Raw genomic sequence first — 21383 nt, forward strand, 5'->3', positions numbered from 1 at the left:
TTCACTCTTCCATTCTTTCTTTCACATTCTTCTCCTTCTATTCTCCCCGCAATTTCCATACCTCAATCTTCTTCTCCTTTCTCTTCCTTCTTGCAATGTAATTCAATTCCTCCTTTCTTAGATATCAAAACTCAACCACGACTCACCGAGTTGCATTGATTGATTCTACCCAATTTGACTCGTTGATTTTGATCCAATCCAAATGGGTTCTGTACCATCTACGCCGCGTAACGCTAGTGTTTTACCGCAGGATACGGTTGAGTATGTCATCGCTACTTTTGTCGGTGAGAAATCGTTTCCTCTTACCTCTGAGTTTTGGCACAAATTGCTTGAATTACCCCTTCAATTTCATTGGCCTCCTGATCGTGTTCGTCAAGCTTGCGACTCTTTGGGTTAGTTAATTTTTTGTACATTTGATTGTAATTGATTTTGATGTTGCTTTTATTCATGCATTTTTACTTGATTTGATATCACATTGTTGTAGATAGCTTTGTTATTTGATTATATTTTGAAATTGAATTTGATTTGGGAAATATTTTGTGGGTTTTTATAATTAGCTGGGTTTTAGCGTTGAATTTGATTGATGTTGGGTTTGGGAGATTGTGTATAGCTAGTAACTTTGAAACTCGAGCTCATCATTTTACCTCAATTCCTCAAATACTCGCATTCGTTGCCAAACCCCTTGTTTTTCCTTTCGACCTTAACTCGTGTCGGATCATAAACACTTTGACATGGGTATGGACTTTTGGACACTTCAATTTGGGACAAAATCGTGGAAGTTTTACACGAAATAGCCAATCTGGAGTTGGAAAAGTGCTTGTGTATGTCAAGAATACACAAATGTTGAGTAACATAGGTTATTAGTAATGGAAATACATTAGAATTGGAAACGGTAACGATAACCGTTACATTTGGGACTGTATCAAATACATACATTTTCTTATAAACAACAAATACTGCTGCAAATTATTGTCATTGAAAATTCTCTCCGTCTAATATTAAGCTATATATTGTGGATACATAGATTATGAAGATTTTGAAATAGGTAAGTAGTTTTTTTTTTAAAAAAATGTTGGATTAAGTAAGAGAGATGGAGAAAAAGGTGGTTGTGTAAAAGAAGAAGGTATGTAAAGTAGGAGAGAAAGATGAAAAAGATGTAAATGCAAAGAAAGGACCTCAACGAAAAGTGAGTAGAACAAAGAAAAAAAAAGAGGTAAGTGTTTTCTGTTATAATTATTACTATAATGCTGCTAGGTTAATGCAGGAAATTTAAAATCTATGTTTGAATTAATTATGAAACTAAAAGCCAGCTGGTTGAACATAACATTGATAAATACAAAGAGGAATATTATCCACCTGGTTAAAAAATTGAAATCAAAATCAACGTTAAGGAGTGATGGTGTTATGCTTGCCATTTGTAGAGGAGACAAAAATCTAAATCATGATAAACCAAACAATGAATAAAAGTGAGCTAGGGGATTTTTATGTTTCAAAATACTCGAAAGTATTTCAGAATACTTGCAACACTTTCTAAGTTAGCATGAGACCACTATTAGTTTATTGATTCTCTTTCCACTAACCCTACTTGTACTTTTTTTTTGTTTTTCTTTCCAACAAACAATTAAATGTAACCCCATTTAACCCACTTGCACAATATGATATCACGTTCCATTTACTACCTACTTATTCTTCTTTAAATACATGCAAACATAAGTGTTGCAAGTATATAGAAATGAAGTGAGTAATGTATAATATGAGACTGAAGTAAAATTTTCACCGCCAAAGATTGTAGGGTAATAGTTGAAGACAATTTGTTATCCACTAATAGCGGATTGGAATACTTCTTTTATCTAACCAATCAAAAAGTAGCAACATTTCATATCTTAATATGTTTTTGAGCCTCAAAAAGGGAAACCACACAAACTTTTATTAGTAGTATTTTAATTTCTTTCCATGCCTAGCAAAATGTTATGTATGGTAAAGGTTTGGTTTAGTTTTTGTTTGTCTGATGAAGACATATTTTATGATACTTGACACGTCTTTCCTATGTTTAGGTTCTGTAGGTTTCTCCCTGGCTCACATATTGGATTATCTTTGATTATGTTCATGTATATATGTTTTAAGGATTTGTAGTGGTGTAGCTTCACTGTAGTCAATAGAGCTTAGTTGCTAGCTCGTTCTTGGAATCCTGTGAGCTTCAATTGCTTTTCAGTTTTCATAGTTATGCATTCATGACTCATGAGTGGCTAAGTGACTTGAATGATATAGAATTAAGAAAGAGCAGATAGAAGCCGAAAATTGGAGAATCAAGGGTGGGTTTAAAGTAGTTGCCAAGGTTTAAAGTTTGGTTGAAATGTAGCGGTGGGAAGGTGAGCGTCTTTGGCAATTTAAGAATGGGTATGAGCTCAGTATCTAGATCTTGACAAAATTGCACCAATCTAAGGTAAAGGGTGTTTTCTAGAATCACTACAATAGTACAGATTTCCAGTCATCCAGTCTTTATCTCTGAAGGCCTTGAAAACCACCAACCATGAACAAAGATTTAGAAGACTAAACAAATTTTCTTATAGGTTGAATTTTATATAAGTTTTGTATTCAAGTGACCACACAACCAATCTAAAGTAAAGGGCTTCTCTGGTATCTTTGACATTAGCCTAAAGTTCCTCCCACTATATGACTACCCATGCTTAAAGCTTCAAAGAAAGAAACAGTGCTTACTTTTAGTGAAATCCTTAATATTTTTTTGTGATAAAAGTATACCCTAAGTATACTTAAGATTACCAACTAATCAACTGTACTGCACGAGTAAGCTTGTTGAAATTGGCACAAGATAAGATATTAGCATTTAGCAATTCATTTCTAAACATTTCGAGTAGCTGAAATAATTAGAGTGGCAATAAGGACAAATCATCTCATTTGCTGGCTTCCGGTCATTTCATTGGTACTTTGCTGTACAAGCACACTAATTTGCACAGAATTTGTGTGCATAGCAACTCATGGATTCAGTCACAAATGTGTGGCCATTCCCTCTGGCTTAATGGGTTGCGTACAATTCTAAAAGTTGTACAGACACCAATGACTGGATCAGCTACTCTTTGTGAATTTTTTTTTTCAAAATAATAATTAATGTTTAGAAAAAAAAGAAAACATCTACATCAAAATTGGACGACAATTTTTGTAGTCCTTATAGATAATTACATCACCACATCAATTATTATCAATCTGATGATTACTCTATCACTATTTTGGTGAGTACCCAAGCCAATATCCATGATCCAACTCATGGTAGGATATCATGCTAGTCCACTGATTGGTGTTTGAAACATGGAGAGAAGTTTCTCCAAAAGATTACCATTATTGGGGATCCTCATATAATGAGAAATTATTACTGTCACTATCATAATCAATCCTTGAACCCCTACCATTGTTTTCATAGATACATGCCTGAATCCTACGACACCTATGTGGCCTTATAGAATTGCTGTTGTTGGGGTTGCTAAGTTATTGTTTCTATGGGCCTGGCATAAGCCACACAATTTTTAACCAAGACCCTTGTTTGTAGGTGGTTGTCAAAGTACTGATTTAAAATTTGAGGAGGTCTTTCATTTTTTTTTTTCCTAAATATGAAAGTATGACTTGGATGATCAATATAAGTTTTGACTTTTGAGGAATCTGGAGACTCTAAAATACATATTTGCAATAATATTTAATCTGATTTAATATATATTTGCTAAGCAGTTCATCTTGGAGATCACAAAAGGTCTTTTATGATGTTTATAGGGGAATAAGGGAGTACTTGGGTCTTCTTAGGATGTTGTCAAGGTCTCATGGAGTAGATGGAAGGGAGCTGGATTTTTAATTTCAGTAAAAAGGATGGCTTCTAGTGAGACTATTCTTGTTGTTGTTTTTCAATAACTGTTAAGTTTCTAAACTGGTAGATGTGAAAGTTGGTCTCAGCAGCTATAATTATAGAGGATTTTAAAAGTCAAAAAGTAGTCGAGATCACTATATACTACCTCCGTTACATATTATTTGCAACTTTGAAGGTCTGCACAGACTCCTATGCAAAATTTGTTTTTGAGTGTAAAATGGAGAGAGAAATGTAGGGATGCATGTGATGAGGAGGGAGATAGAGAGAAATGACAACCTAAAAAGGAAAGAAAACATTGTTGCAAATAATGTGTAGCATTCATTTTTGGCAAAAGTTTGCAAATAATGTGAAACAGAGGTAGTACATTTTTTTTGGAAACACTTTTCACTGTTTTAGTTACTGTTAGCTGTATTTTTTCAGTATCCTGACTACCCCACCCTCCTGTATTACACACACACTGAGTACGTGGTATGAATTAAAATGATTGCTTACTGGCTCAGTCTTTGTTTTTTGATCTCCCTGCTCATGCAGCGCAGAAAAACTATTACACAAGGCATCTTGCGAAACTCTTGGTCCACTTATCGTATTGTTTGCAAGATTGTATTTCATGCCCTGGTGCTCCATCCATTACCTTTACGAAGGCTCTGAATGCTGCCTACCTATCTTCAGTTTTTCTGACACATACAATAGAAAATAGCAAGACTGGAAACTTTGAGGAGTTACACCTTTCTCTGGATAATCACGAGGTACCAAGTGGATATCCTAAAGGTAATTATATAGTGTGTTGGGTTTGGGTACAGGATGTGTTGTGACTGTGGTACTTTTAATCTTTTATGCATTGAATATGTCGTGTGAATACATCTGTATTACTTGTCATGTGATTTCTTACTTTCTAAGTGAAATTCTTGCATTGATTTCCGAGAGTGGCGTAGTATATTTATGTTTCCCCCTCTGCCCTCCCACCCCCAAAAAGAGAACTTTACCTATTAAAGATTTAAAGTGTACTTTAATCGCAAATGATTTTTATACTTATTTGTATAGGTATGTAATTGATTAAAACTCTTGTTGATGCTAGTGATATGACATAGAAAATTGTTTGTTATTGTATGGAGGTCCTTAATTATAATGAAGTTGAATCAATATTTATTTTCTATTCTGCTATTTAAGCAAATCAAAAAGATATTAGGATGTTCTCTACATTTACTATTTCCATGAGGATGCATAGTTTGGTATATTGCCTTTTCTATCTAGTACGTTGTTATGAAAAGGTGACCACTTCTATATAAATTTAAGATTAATACTTAACTTTCATGTTCAAGTGTTACTCTGTATTAATTAATAATTGGCTTGCTGGTGGCAGATAATCTCCTTATAGGCTAAATTGCCTGAGAGATGCTTCCTCTATTACAATATAAGGGGTTTTAATCACTTATACACATTTCCTCAAAAAAAAAAAAAAAAAAAAAGAAAAAAAAAATTCAGTTATACACATTAGTAATTCAATTTTGTTAAAATTATGTTGGTATGATATGTTGACATTTATGTTGCATTGGTAGAATAATAATATCAAGAATCTGACATTGATGTTTTCAAGAGATAAAATGTACCATTGATATTAAAGAATGGCTTGTGTTTTAAATAAAAAAGTAAAAGGCCAAAACGACTTACATTTGAAGGTGGAGGTAGTAGTTTATAGAAAAGAAGCTGCAACTACCTTGCTCGATATCTGTCAATTAGATTGAGTTTCTAGCATAAATACGTAATACGTACGGCAGGAAACAAAGGCGCACACATAGGTTTTGTGAAGCAACTTCTTTAAAAAAAAAAAAAAATGTTCTTTTGGCAAATTTTAAATGTTCACAAAACCTATGTGTGCGCCTTTGTTTCCTGCCGTATCATATCATATGTTATAAAATTTATGATTTTGGCTTATCTTATAACCTTATTATGACAGAAAACTTGCAAAAGAAAGGACTATAAATAGGTGCCTGAGGCTGGTCTTTTTATCCTGAAACAGTCTAAAGCATCTTTTGAATATTGTGATTTGTTCCTTAGTGCCTCAACGGAACTTTTCCCTTTTCAGTGATCCAGATGAACTCAGTAGATGCTGCATCATTTCAATAGTTCTGTAGAAAAGCTGTTACAATCTCTGAAGTTAGTTTATATAATATTATGTCCCAGTTCTAAAGCTTGAAGTGTTGGAATCAGTGTCAACACTGCTACTCAGAATATTCTGTGATTAACATGCTGTAATTTTGTTTGATTTACATCTCATTTTGTCTTTTTGCTATTTAGACTATGAAGATCTATTATCAATTCCTTAGGTTGGCATTGGAGAACTTTCTTTTTTCACCCTCTTCTCTGTTCTAGTTTATTGTTTTAGTAGCTTGCTTACTCTGGAGCCCATCTGTGGGCCTGAACATTATGATGTCTCATAAGTCATAATTAGTGGAAAAATTATGATTTAAGTTTTATTTACTCAACGTTTTGCAATGAATGTGGATGCTACTTTTTAAATGTGATTTGTGTTGTCATCACCCCTCTCCTCAATAAAAAAAAAAAGAGTATTGTAGGATTACTAATTTTTCTTCCCGATCTGCAGATCAAAGTGTTGAAAATATCGTCATCCGCAGTGTACTTAGCTTTATTGGCACAATTGAGGCTAGGTATGGAAGTTAAAAACAAATTTCTTATTTATTAGGACAAGATTTAAGCTCATGCACAGTTTTTTATTTTCTACAATTTTGTATACTTGTCTCTTGTGGGGTCTCTTCATCTATTTAGTTTTTCTTCTTTCCTTTCCTTTTCTTTTCTTAAGAATCAAGGTAGATTCTTTTGAATAATAATTATTTGGATATAAATCTTCCTAAAGCAAAAGACAATCATTTGCTTATGTTGCTCAAAAAAAATTTAATTTAATTTAATTCTATGATCTCATTTGTAGTTTTAGGTAGTTGCTTATATGTCGCTTAAATTAATAGCTTTGTATGTGGTTATCCTAATGCTCTAACCCAAAACAAATAAAATCATATATAGTATAATATGTTTTTCCCTTTCCATTCTTAGATTGGTTCTTCAAACTTTTATGAAAATTAATGAGAATTTGTGTGCTTTTACAATAGATTGTACTATGATCCAACTTTTGTCATGAAAAGATTTACAAATTTTAAATATGGTAGAGGAAAATCAAAATAAAATCCAGAACATTTTTAAGGAACAATTAAACAATACCTTTGACTACTTCAAGGAAAAAAAAAACCTACATCTTCCCTCCTTCCATGGAAAAAGTATAATTATAATTAGGTTAGTCCCTATGATGCACGGTTTTAATTATAAAAAATTTACTTGTAAGTGTGTAATATAAATATTTTAAGCAAAACATAACAAATCGTGATCCCTCTCGTTAGATTAATTGAGCTAAAATGAAGGACATGATGTTAAATATTCTAATTAACTTCATAACTATTATAAAATTTTAAAAATGTCAGTGTTCGTTTTTGATTCATTATAGAAAATTTGAAGAATTAATAAAGAGCGAAAAATCCAAACTCTACAATGAAGGACATGATGTTAAATATTCTAATTAACTTCATAGCTATAATAAAATTTTAAAAATATTAGCGTAAGTTTTTGATTCATTATAGAAAATTTGAAGAATTAATAAAGAGTGAAAAATCCAAACTCTACATTCACTAATAAAATGTAAGAGATTGTCTTAAAAAAAAACCCATGTAGGAAGAAAAAAAGATTGTGAAAGAGACCAGACGTCAATTATTTTTACTCTATAGGAATAGAAATTGTGTATTTAGTCAATTTAGTTATAAAAGCTTTTAGAAAAATGTATAATTAATCAATCATTTTCAAATATTAGTTTTACCTTGCAAAAGATTTTTAAAAATAGAATGATGTCAATAATAGTTTTGGAGGGAAAATTTATTATAAGAATTTGTCACGTGGATAGTGATGATGTCAGCGGTACTTACTTTAGTATTAGTTATAGATATTTTAACCTGCCTACCATGAAATATTAAAATAATAAAATCCCCTGCAATAGTTGTAGTTAATTGATTATGCTTCCTTTGTTTCAAAATAAATGCAACACTATTTATTTGGAATGTTTCAAAATATTACAACACTTTTTGTTTTCTTTTTAACTAACTTGCAACATTTTACACCTACTTTATTCATACTTGGCCCACTCTTTTTCACTTCTTTCCTCTCTATCTTCCTCAATATATTTTTTACTTTAAACTTTTTCCACTCTCTCTAGTATTAAATAATGTGTCAAACACCAAGCGTTGTAATTTTAGTGAAAGAGAAGAAGTACAAAAAAATACGAAGTAGTTTTTCATTTTATAAATTAATTTATGATCTCCAACATCATTTGTCGATTTTTACTTATGTCACATTTGGATTTTATATTTTATAATTAAATAAGTTTTTTTATTTGTCAAATACTCTTTCCATCCCTGTTTAGTTGGAAGACTTTGACCAACACAAGTTTTAGGCATATTTTATTGACTTATTTTATTGTAGAAAAGGTAATGGGTTATAGACTATTATAGGTGTGGGTGTTGGGTTTTTTTTTTTTAAATAGTTTGTGGATGATGGGTGTTATTTTTTCTATTTTTATTTTTATTTTTTTTATTTTATAGTTAGTGGATCGTAAGGGATGGAGGAGGAAGATTTTTGTGGATGACTATATAGAATAATCACTTTTGGTTCACTTACCGACCCCACTTATGGCATTAAGGCTTTGATTGATTGACTGATTTTATAGTTAGTGGATAATGGGCTCAAAGTAGGTGAGAGATAAAAAAAAAAAGTGTGTGTCCATGCCATTTATGGAAAGAAAGAAAAGCGTGTTAACTAATTTGGGACGGATAAGTATAGGATAAATTCTCTTATAGAAAAAGCACCATATTAATTTTTGATTGATTTAGAATGTAAAAATGTCATTTATTAGTTTTTATTCTTTTTACAGATAGCAACAGATAAATTATATATATTTTGATTTGATTAATTTATAATCACCTATCTCATTAGTTGATTTTTACTTATGTGACCCCTGATCAATTCTAGTATTATATATATCTCCTTAACCATTCGTCTGATTTTCATTATTGCTTACGAGGCACTCCGCACTCCAAATGCTACCAAGAAATGCCTCCTTAATATTTATACATTAAATAATTGTTTCAATCATCTGATACTGCTTCACTTGGAATGCAAGTCCTCACACATACCAGCTTCACTGTGAACTGCTTAACTTCATGATGGCCGCTATGTCGACTCAGCTTCTGTCTGGCCCATCATCAGGACCGAAGGATTTCCATCCATTTCTAGATGCTATTATGTCTCAGGTGATGGGAATAACAGTTGCTTCTCAATTTTCAACGTGATTGTTTAAGTCCCTAGCTCTCTTACAATTTTATCATGTACTTACTATCTAAAATTTCAGGAAGCTTCTCTGATTGCATCGGTGGTTTCTAAGCTGCTGGTAAACTATATTTCCCAACCACGGAGTGGCTTCAGTGGTGCATCTTACTCTGCCTTTGAAGGGAGTCAGTCTGGTGTCTTACAAAAAGTTGGATCAGCTGCTGGTAAAGATGTCTTTGATGCATATATCTCCTCTACTTATTTTTAATAGTGGTATTTCCTATGAATAATTAACCCTTGCTTAGATCTTAACTAGGAAGTTTTTGATAGGCAGTGATAATGTTGTTTTTTTTTTTTTATTGAAACTCAACATAGATTGCTTTGGTTGATTTTATTGAGATATTAAAATACTTAATTAGACTAAATGCAATTGCTCATTTGAATTGCTTGTTTGTAGTGCTGGCTTGTTGAACGAAACTCCATGATTTGTCCCTTCAACATATCATTATGTCACTTCCTGTAATTAGCTTTTTCAACAGTTTTTGCCAAGTCTCACTTCATCATTGTAAAGCTCTTAAGTATCAATTGCAGATTGGGAAATGTTATGTGATAAAATAAGCCTAATATACAAGCCACCATCTCTGATGCCAATGGCAGTGCCTGTGTTTATAATGCTGCAACATTTTATCTTAGCGCAGTAGAGTAGTGTCTGGGCTTCTGTGGAAGATTTAAAATTATCTGTGAACTAATTATATACTATAAGGTCAATGTAATTTTATTTTATTTTATTATTATTTTTTTTTAATTACTGCCAATTGTATTTCTACTTTTTATTGGTGCTGATCCTCTTTTGATTCAATTCATTTAAGATTTGTGAAGTTGACTTCATCACATAATTTGAGTTTTTATGTTTGAAGATTCATAAAGTTGTAAGATATTGAAAATCAGGGTAGTCAATATATTTGGAAAGAGATTTCAGCGAAGATGTCATCAGCTGTGCCACCTGAGCAAAGATGCTTTAAGTTTGAGGAAGTTCCATGTGAGACTTTGTGATTGTATTATTCTGCAAAAATTGAAAGGAGTATTACAGAGCTGCAATGAGAACTTTATTGTTCCATTCTTTGGAATTTTATATGCTGTAGTAAGTACGGGGGTAGTTGTGATGGAGATTCTATAGATGATATATAGATGCCTGGGATGGTTAAGAACCTTTTTTTTTTTTTTTTTTTTTTTTTTGTACTGATCTATCTTTAGTTTGGATTTTGGAACATCTGTAGATTTTGTCTAAGTCCACTTACCAACTATTATATGTACGTTGTAACCTCTGCTGATGATACTCATCAAAGTTTCATGATTTAGTTAAGAAGTTATAATTCTAGGCCGCTTTCCATAAATTATTTACTTTTGAACTGTCATCCTATGTTTGAAAGGTTAAATTTGGATTTATTATTTCTCTATTCTTTCCCTTCTACCCTGCTTATGTAACATCATTTGTTGTTAAGCTGTGCTGACATTTTTGCATTGCATTTGCAGCTAATTTTGTGTTATTTCCACTCAATCTCATTGTTGGTTCAAACAATGAAGCTTCAAAAAGTCTGTTGGCACAGAACAGTCTTCATATACTTCTTATTCTTGTACATTTTCGTAAATGTGCTGTTGCCGATGATCCCATTATTGGTAAAAATGATGGTAATGGTGCTTCAGATGCTTTGCATAAAGAAAAGACACATTTTTGTGAAAATCCTTTTTGCAAGGCTTTAGAAAATGCAAGGGACGTTGAATGTAAGTGCTTTAGTCTATATTCTTCCTTTCAAGTAGGGTTTTCTTTTTTTTTCTTTTTTTTTTTTTTTTTTGGTTTGATTAGTCATCTTTTTGCAGTTGATCGGCTTGATGTTGAAGGGAATGCTCACAGTGGCCCACTTGCGAGGGTACCCTTTGCCTCACTTTATGATACTTTAGGAATGTGAGTGTCTTTTTATCTTCTAATAATTCATAATTATAATTATTTCACTTGATTTATTCATTTCTCATATTTTTTACCGTCAAACTCTACTATAATTTAGGAATTTTAGTGGCCGACTTCCTAGGGTACCCTTTTGCCTCCTTTTTGGCTTCCCTGTAGCTCAAAACTTGTCCCCAGTTTTTGTAGATCTATTTATTGTCCTTTTTTTTTGATTTTTTTTTTTTTTTAATATTGATTTAGACAGTTGTGTGGAAGAATACCTTAAATTCTTGTGATATACATGGTTTGCTTGGATTGCTAGTAATAAGGATAGAAAAATGGGGTGAGGGAATGACTTTTTATTTGCCTGGGTTGGAGATATACTTTTAGGCGCCGTTTGGTTTGCTGTAATAAACAAAGGGAATGGGATTCTATGGGAATCATTCCCTTTGTTAGTGTTTGGTTTTCCATTTCAATCATTCCCTTTCCCCTTTGATTACCCAAAAACCTTCGACTCCCATTCCCCACCCCCGCTTACCTTTTATATTCCCTTTCCCCACCAACATACCCACCATACCTTTTCCATGTCGGAATTTGCCGCCCTTCACCGGACCACCATCGCCCGTGAAAACAGATTGCGAAACCTCAGCGAAAGGCTGACAACCACGGGCGAAACCGGCAGTTTTCGAAGGCCAAGATCCGGTGAATTCGCAGGCCAAGCTCCGTCGAAATTCGCAGGCCAAGATCCGGAATCTATGGTCGCCCCTCCTTTCGTCGCCCCTCCTCTCACAGAAGGCCAAGATCCGACAGTTTTGGGTGGAAGAAACCGACAGTTTTCGAAGGCCAAGATCTAATGAATTCGTAGGCTAAGCTCCGTCGAAATTCGCAGGCCAAGATCTGGAATCTATGGTCGCCCCTCCTTTCGTTACCCCTCCTCTCACCGAAGGCCGCGATCCGACAGTTTTCGAAGGCCAAGATCCAGTGAATTTGTAGGCTAAGCTCCGCGAAATTCGCAGGCCAAGATCCGGAATCTATGGTCGCCCCTCCTCTCACCGAAATCCACCGGAAATCTGGTTGCGTGGGTGTGGTGGTGGTGGTTTAGTGGTGGTGGTGAATCTGGTGATTCCCAACATACTACATTTGAGGGATTTTCATTCCATTCCATTTCATTCCCTTTGTTCATTCCATTCCGTTTACCCCATGCAAACCAAACGGCCCCTTAAAGGTGTAATACATTTTCCTTAAAATGGGGTTAATAGTTACCCAGTCCCCTTCGCTGGAGTAACTTTCCCCCCTTAACATTTGCTTTCTTCTCTTTGTAGTCTGTCATCTGACTTGGATTTCAGTTCTTTAACCATTTCAGCTCCATCTTTCTCCCCTGTATTTCTTACTTTCTTCGACCTCCATAGGCTCCATTTTAATCTCTATTCCTTTTCCTTCATTAACAGCCTCTCAAACCATTAACCACCAGCCTGTTCCTTGCCTTCCCCAAGTGCATCTTATGAACACCACCTCATCTCAATTCCCAATGTGATTTTCCACGGCCTTGTGCGCGTAGTCAATTCTTGTAGGCGGCAAAAGGCACTGAATTTTACTTTATCATTCTTTTTATACCTTCCAATCTCTTAAATCCTCGGGTAATATTTATTAAACAACAACAACAACAACAAAGCCTTATTCCCAAAATGATTTGGGGTCGGCTAACATGAATCGTTATAAGGAATTGTACGATATACATAAACGGACAAAACAAAACCATCATTTAAAAGACTTTGAAAAAAGCGAGTAAAGTGAGTAAATGAAAGAGCATTTAAGAAAAATTAAGGAAGTATTAAAAGAGAGTTAAGAATAAAATTCAAAAAATTTTAAAAGAGTGGTTAAAACACTCAAGTTGAAAATCATAAAAGTTTGAGAAAACTTTAGCAAAGGAAAACAATACAATATATAAAACATAAGTGGGCTAAAAATAAAATTAAAAACGAAAATAAATTTGAAAAGTATATATAATCACGACACGTCGTTGACTTGAATTTTCTCCCTCCACATTGCCCTATCCAACACCATATTTTCCTCCCCCAAAGCACTCATGACTCATGTCACTCTCAATCGCCCTCTTCCAAGTTTTCTTTGGTGTTCCCCTACCTATCGCAATCCCAACACTTTGCAATTCTTCAATCCTCCTTACCGAAACGTCACTTGGTCTCCTTCTTACATGGCCAAACCATCTTAAGCGATTCTCCCTCATCTTGTACTCAATCAATGTAACCCCTATTTTCTTCCTTATTATCTCATTCCTTAACTGATCCTTTTTTGTACGACCACACATCCATCGCAACATACGCATCTCCACCACATTCATCTTATGCACGTGACAATGCTTAAAAGCTCTGTACCATATAACAAAGCAGATCTTATCGCCGTTCGATAGAATTTCCCTTTTAATCTATGGGGTACGCTGGATCACATAAAAAACCCATTGCACTCTTCCACTTCAACCAACCTGCTTTGATCCTATGAGCTACATCTCCATCCAATCCTCCATCCTTTTGAATAATAGATCCCAAATATCGGAAGACCTCACAACTTTGAACACTCTTCCCATCCAAAGTGATCACCCCGGCTCATTGTTTCCCACACCGCTAAACTTACATTCCAAATACTCCGTCTTATTTCTGCTCATATTAATGATTTAAACCTTTCTTTATATTGATTTTTTAAAGAAAATTTGCCAAAAACCTCCTTACAAAACAATTTTTATTTTTTATTTTTTTTTGTAAGAACACACCTTAATTTAAATTTTTTTTTTTTGGCAAGAACAAACATTATGCTGAATCCCAACCTTTGACCTTGTATCCCGGTGTTAGACTTGGTCATGTGAGGGGCATGTGATATCTTAAAACCATTAAACCTTTCTTTACAATGATTTATAAGGAAATTTTGCCAAAAACCTCCTTACAAAAAACACACTTTTTATCTTTTCAATAAACCATCTTAATTTTATTTTATTTTTATTTATTATAATTTTTTGGTAAGAACACACCTTAACTTATTTTTTATTTATTTATTTTGTTTTTTTTCTTTTATTTATTTATTATTTTTTTTTTTTTTGCAAGAACAGGCATTATGCCGAATCCCGTTGACCTTGTATTCCGATATTGACTTGGTCATGTGAGGGGCATGTAATCTCTTAAAACCACCCTCCTTTATTTTTTTTCCCTTTTCCCTAACCAACACCACTCATAGGCTAAAATCGTATCACCTAATCAAAATTAAATCTTAAAATCCTCTAACTAAAGTAGATAGGGAAATAGGGTTGAATCCACAGGAAAACAATGTTCTTTTACTCGTAATTAATTAAAAAAATTCTAGATTACCGGGAACAATAGTTTTGAAAAAGATTATACTACGACAATAATTAAAATAGGGAGAAAATCAATAGTAAAAGGCATAGGGCATAGGCTCACCAATGAAGGATAATTTAGTATAAAACATAACCATCAACAATCAAAGTAAATCCGACAAATAAAGCATCAAAGTCGACCAATCAAATCCATGTGGCAACTAGTCTTCCCTAACAATTGTAAAGAGCCAAAAAGAATGTACTTATCTTAACATAAATTATTTTTATTTTTTTTCGAAGTTGTCAAAGCCAGGCCAGCTTTTTTCTTTGTAAATATAAAACCTGGGGTTGGCAAGAGGAGTTGTAGATTCTGGTTTTTGCTTTTTAATGAAGAAAATAGTTAATACATGTCTTGAAAGTTCCTCTTTGCTTTTATATATGTTTTCAATCAATCAATCAAAGCCTTAATCCCACAAGTGTGGTCAGCTACCTTTTATATATGTTTTCCTGAATGAAAAACATCCATTTCTGCAAATCAATCTTTGAAGGGGCATATTGGAGATTATGTGTAACTTTTTAAATTTGAAAGGGAGAAAGGAATTTAGATTAACATCCCAAAACAGTAATAATGACTTTTAAATTTATTTGGGGAGGGAGGGATACCATGCTTGAATGTGAACAGGAGAGCAGCAATTAGTACAACTAGTATGTGGTTTATTTCTTTTCCTGTCAGTAAAATGACAAGTCTTCCCCACTAACATTGGAATAGAGCCTAAAGGTTTCCAGCTCTGCTGACAAGTAGCTGGGATTAGTTAATCTGCAGCAACGTAACCCTTCAATATATACCAATGTACATTTGTACTAGATATTGTGTAAATCAAAGGATGATACGATTTCCCTGCTGTCTAACTACTTTGGGCCTTTTCAATCCTTCTTGAAACTTTTCCAGTTTGCTTAGTACATGTGTCTCATTTATACAGCAAGTAGCACATAGTCTGAATGTTTTCAGCTCTCCTGGTCTTCTACTGACTATTGTTAATCTGCTGTGTTCCCATTACAGGTGCTTAGCTGATGAAGCTGCTATCCTGCTTCTCTATTCTTTGGTGCATGGGAATGCAGATTTTCTGGAATATGTGTTAGTGCGGACTGATCTCGATACTCTGGTATGATGCGAATCTGAAATTTATGTTGTTTATATGTAGAACCTTTTCCTTTAGGGTTATTCCTTTTTATTTTTTTCCTTCAACTATTTTTTTTTTTTTAATATTATTGGTGTTTAAGGGTTTAAGCATTTGTTGCTTTAATGTTCTGCTTGATGGATCATGTGATACCAGTGACCTGTAACCTTGACTTAGCAAGCTTATATATGTAGTAAATTTCTGCATACTTGTATGATGCAATAGATAAATGCTTGCATGCAGACTAACCTAATTTGTCATTGCTATTGTGTTTATCCAGTTAATTCCTATCTTGGAAATTTTGTATAATGCTCCAAAAAGGACATCAAATCAGATATACATGCTGTTGATTATTCTTCTTATTCTCAGTCAGGATTCTACTTTCAATGCTAGTGTTCACAAGCTGGTGAGATCCTCCGTCTTGGCTTTGTTTGCTGTCTCCAAGTTTATAGCTTAGCATTATCAAGTTCATAACTAACGTGTAGCTTCCTCTTGATTCTCCCTCTCCCGCCTTCTGTATTTCTTGGAGCAGATGCTACCAAATGTGCCTTGGTATAAGGAACGGCGCCTGAACTATACGTCTCTTGGATCATTGATGGTCATAATACTTATAAGGACTGTGAAGTACAACTTATGTAGGCTGCAGGTACAATATACAGTCCATTTTCATCATTGCTGTTAATAAAAGTATATGCACTATCTTATAAACTATTTTTATTCTTTGCTGGGAAATGCTTGTATTGAGACAGTTGGGCTTTAGCTTTTTATTTTTATCTTTATTTTTTATATTAGTAGGGAGACCTAGAAACGTGTTTGTCTATGTATGATACTCTCTCTATTTGTATTAATTGCTACACTAAGTTGGGCATATAGTTTAAGAAAATGTAGAGTGGGCGTAATGGAGTGGGATTTTATATTATATATTAAGTGTAAACATTGGGAGGATATATTGACAGATATTGTGGGTTAAAGGAGAGTTGAATTTAATAATTAAAAGTGGAGCAAATTTCACATTATAAAAAAATGAGAGTGAAGTTTATAATATGTAGTGGAGTTAGTGGAGCATATATTAATAGTGGCCCCTTTCCAAGTGTGTAAGTTTAGCGATTAATATGAAACGTAGATGCGTAATGAGAAAGTATCATTCATGATGACAACAAGTGAAACTAGAAGACTTTTTAACTGTGTTTTTAATTACTATAATAGCCTTATTTGGATTATTAAATTTATCAGAATGTGGCTGAAATTGCTTGTTCAGAATCTAAAGAATTCAAAATTGGATTTGGGCCAATTCCCATGACATTTGATTTAAGGCCAAGACATAGAAATTGAAATTCCACATCAACCCATGCATTTTAATTCTGATAAACACTCATTTACTCTCATGTTCTTATGAACTCTCATCCCATCCTAAAAAGACTAGTAAAAACCACTCTCTCTAACCAAAAAGCCAGCAGAAATCTCCATTTTTAAAATTTTATAACATTATTGAAATTTTCTACAAATCAATCATTATGGTCTTCAATCTTCAACAAAAACCACTCCATTTAAAAATTCCAAATCAATTTTTTTTATAATAGATTTAGGGTTAATTTTGTCGAACTTATGAGTACCGTGAATCAACAAAAAAGCACTCATAGTCGTTTTAATGTCATAAATGCTAATGTGTTATAAAAAAAAAAACCCTTTATACATAAAAACAAAAAAGGAGTAATAGAATTAATTTTCTATTTTTTTTAATAATTATTATTAAAATTTGAAAGTGTAATTTATTATTGTAATTCCACTCATTAACTAAACATCATGATGTAGTTTGGATATTGAATTCCTACTTCTTCCCAAACCATATAATTGGTATTTAATGTTAGGATTACAAATTAAAGAATTGAAATTAAGCATTTGAAATCAATTCGGCTTTTTAAACATTACCTAAGCTCATTTTTGTGCATTGTTCTAGATCACTGTGCCTAAATTTGAAATTAAGAACAAACAAGTACATGTATATTTGAAGGTTACATCAATAGTGGTAGTCATAACATCAAAATGAAATAGACCAGCCTAGGGGGAGGGGTAATATTAGATGGTTATGATTAGCTTATTTGGAAGCTAGTGACTTAATTAGAGTTGAGGGAGTTAAGAATTTCAGAAGTGCCTTTATATTGAGGAGGTCAGTGAGAAGGAAAACGAGCAGAAGAATTTGGTCGAAATTATTTATTCTGTATAGCTTTTACTGGGTATCTGAAAGTCTGGGATTGTTTATCCCATTTGATGGTAATTGGTATGAAGAAAATCTAAAGTATTCTTCGTTTACCCATTGATCTTCCTCATTGGTCTCTGGAGAAAAGGAGAGAAGTTTTTTTTGGCAGTGTTTTGTTTTTATTTATAAATAAGAAAACTAGGCAGATTACCTAATTCATGGGTTTAGAAATACAGTGATTTTAAGACAAAAAGAGAGAAATTAAAGAGTATAGTGAAACTACCCCCTAGCCTCAAAGTACCCTAGAACTATTTCCACCAATATTAGGTGAATAGACCGCAAAAGTAGACGAATGATTGAGTGGTAATTGATAGAAGTTGCCACATTGGTTATTTGACTATAGAATGTGTATTTATGGTAAATCTGGGTGCTTTGGTTGCTGGGGAATGATTGTTTTTCATATTATAATGTCCCTAGATTGGAGATGTTATGGGATGGTGTTGTGGTTTTAGGCCTTTTAGCTATAAAGTCTTTGTTTTAATACTTTAAGCAACATATTTATTTTAGGAAAGTCTTGCCTGATTGGTAGCTTTCATTTGATTTTATTAGAGGTTACATGTCCACCCAGTGTATGGTCTTGTTATTTCTCACCTTTCATTTCCAAAACAGAGAACACTATTGTGAAGTTTTATGTATGTAGATACCTTGATCTATTTTGTGTTTTGATTTCTTTGGAAGCTTTTTCCGTGCAGGATGTTTATCTCCACACTAACTGTCTGGCAGCTTTGGCGAATATGGCTCCTCATGTTCATCGTTTGGATGCATATGCATCACAAAGATTAGTCAGCCTATTCCATATGCTTTCTCGCAAGTATATGCTCTTCCTTTATTTCATCTCTTCTTTGATTTTATTAGTGAACTGGCTTTAGTGATGAACTTTAAAATAAGGTAGGTGTACAATAAGTATTGTACGTCAGGTGTAAAGTTATACTAAAATAATCTAAAGTTCTATTTAGTATCAATAAAATGCTCTCTCCAATATTTTACCATGTAAATAATATTCCTAATGTATAAAGGTAACTATATTAACCTTTGTAAAACATTTCTCTCAAAATCACCTCTTATTGTTCACTAAAAATTATAACGGGCTGGAAGTTATCCTGAGAAAAGGTTAAAAGTTACCCCAAAACTGCTAAAAAGTTGCCCTAAAATTGGCCAGTCTACTGTAATATTACTGTACACTGGATGTACCTATAAGTTTTTGTAATTTGTATGCTTGTTAACATATGAAATGCAACCAGGTACACCAAGTTAGCAGAGCTGCAAAATGATAAGATGCAAATAAATAAAGTAAACTCCACGGAAGGCGACAACATGTTGGAAGATGTGGTAATTGTTGAATTTGGTTGTGACATGGCTCTGTAATACTTAATATAGCTTGTGCCTGTGAGCTGTATGGTATGGTATGTTGTTAAAAGGGTGAAATTTGTCACAGTCCATGGAGCTGCATATTTATACTGATTTCTTGCGGATTGTTCTGGAAATAATAAATGCAATTCTGACGTATGCTCTGCCACGGAATCCAGAGGTATAGTGTACTAGATTCTTAAATCCGTAATTAGCAATAATAGTGACTTTTCATTTCCTTACTGTTGCAAATTATGTGTATCTGTTCAGGTTGTTTATGCGGTGATGCACAGACAGGAGATATTTCAGCCCTTCAGGAATCATCCCAGATTTAATGAACTGCTTGAAAATATATTTACTGTAAGTTTGATGAGTTAGCAAAATTCTTTACTTCAGATTTTATTCTTCTGTCACAAAGTGTGTTCATCTTCTGCATAAAAGAATCCTCTTCAGGTGATGCAGCTTGCTATGTGATACAATGTGTTATTCTTTTCAATATTTAGGTTTTAGATTTCTTCAACACTCGAATGGATGCTCAAGAGTTAGATGGGGAATGGTCTGTGGAAAAGGTGCTTCAGGTTATAACCAACAATTGTAAATCCTGGCGTGGGGAAGGAATGAAGGTCCAATTACAAACATTTTCCTGTTCTTTTTCATCTATCTTTAGAAGATATGTTGATTACAAGTTTTCTGTCGACCCTCACATTTATTTTTTTTCACCAGATGTTCACTCAATTGCGTTTCACTTATGAACAAGAAAGCCATCCTGAAGAGTTCTTCATTCCATATGTGTGGCAGCTTGCTGTAGCTAAATGGTATTCTCTGTCTTTCTAGGATATACTCCCGTTTCTTTTGTTAGTCCTTTTTTGAATCTTTTAAAGAAGAATGTCGAAGTTAGGACTGGTTGCGTCAATTTTTCCCTTAAGTTATTTATTTTATTATTTTTTTAAAATAATAATTTTTGCATATTTAAGCTTAAATTTGTGCATTGGAAACTATGCACTAAGTGGAACTACACCGACTAAAAGAAACAAGTGAGTCTTTTGGACAAGTACTATATATGTTAATATCTGAATCGACTGAAATTAGTGATTCTGAATTTAAAACACTTAATTTCCGTTATTATGGATTAGCAAGATCTAGCAGCTCCATATGTTTAGGTGATGATTTGTTAAATAATAGTGTCAGGTGTTGAGCATGTTTTTTTTATAAAAAAACGTAAAGGTAATAAAAAAATTGTCTATAAGAATGCCTAAGATCGAAAAATAAAGAATGAAATGTAAACACAAATTAATTGAATAAGTAAAACAACTATTAAATTAGCATCATGTACAGAATTCCAGAGTTTGTGTCATCTTAAAAACTTAGCATGTTAACTGCAAAGTCTGAGTTTTTCATTTTCTTTGAGTAAATTTACAGAAGAGATGATCTGGGTACTCAACCATTAATTTTTGCTGTAAAGTATTTGCTATGTATTATCATACTAACATGGCAATATGTCCTGCAGTGGATTTGCTTTCAGTCCCAGCAAAATAAACTTGTTTTCAGTGGATTTGCCTAGAGAGGTAAACTTTCTGTAACCCTAAAATGAGGGCAAAAAAAGAAGAAACTTGAAAATCCTTTCAATTTCACCCTGTCATGTGAGATATTTATTACAATTTTCATGGAGCAGACTGCTTATAGTGGTGAAGGAGATCATAAAAATCGTGATGGAGAGTTGAGCGCGCAGGAAGTTGAGCTTGACCCTTAGCAGATGAAGACTGGGGGTTTATATTTTGAAGTGAGATTATACGAATGTAAATATAGATGTATTAGGAGAGAATGTGTAATTCTTCTTATTCTTTCTGTCCATATGTTGGAGTAATATAAAGGGCCTTCCTATAGTATGGGCATATGTGAATGATGCTATGTAATATTTCTTATAGAATAAATGCTCTCAAATATATTGATTCTACTCCTATATAAGCGTGACTAATTTTTGGTTCAATATTAGTGTTCGGGAGCTGTATGTTATCATTCTATATCAAGGCCTAGTTTTACAATCGACTGCTGGGTAGTTCAATTTGCTA

At 33.4% G+C, this 21383-nt stretch overlaps 1 protein-coding gene across 1 annotated transcript; it reads left to right on the forward strand.

The window, feature by feature from the left end:
• The first annotated feature begins 202 nt into the window (after positions 1–202).
• LOC110685439 (dymeclin-like) lies at positions 203–21335 on the forward strand. Its single transcript, XM_021861967.1, has 18 exons — positions 203–392; positions 4403–4639; positions 6474–6537; positions 9105–9234; positions 9333–9474; positions 10784–11032; positions 11129–11213; positions 15593–15695; positions 15991–16116; positions 16243–16356; positions 18660–18778; positions 19209–19296; positions 19403–19495; positions 19585–19674; positions 19818–19937; positions 20038–20129; positions 20822–20879; positions 20987–21335. Exons 1-18 carry the CDS (start codon positions 203–205, stop codon positions 21062–21064), a joined length of 2178 nt encoding a protein of 725 aa, XP_021717659.1. The 3' UTR covers positions 21065–21335.
• Positions 21336–21383: the final 48 nt, after the last annotated feature.

The sequence above is a fragment of the Chenopodium quinoa genome, unplaced genomic scaffold (genome assembly GCF_001683475.1).
Source record: "Chenopodium quinoa cultivar QQ74 unplaced genomic scaffold, ASM168347v1, whole genome shotgun sequence".
NCBI classification, from domain to species: Eukaryota; Viridiplantae; Streptophyta; class Magnoliopsida; order Caryophyllales; family Amaranthaceae; genus Chenopodium; species Chenopodium quinoa.

Coding starts and splice junctions, on each gene's coding strand:
- LOC110685439 (XM_021861967.1), top strand. CDS start 203: ATGGGTTCTGTACCATCTACGCCGCGTAACGCTAGTGTTTTACCGCAG. Junction 393..4,402: donor TCAAGCTTGCGACTCTTTGG/GTTAGTTAATTT, acceptor CTGCTCATGCAG/CGCAGAAAAACTATTACACA. Junction 16,117..16,242: donor ATGCTAGTGTTCACAAGCTG/GTGAGATCCTCC, acceptor TTCTTGGAGCAG/ATGCTACCAAATGTGCCTTG.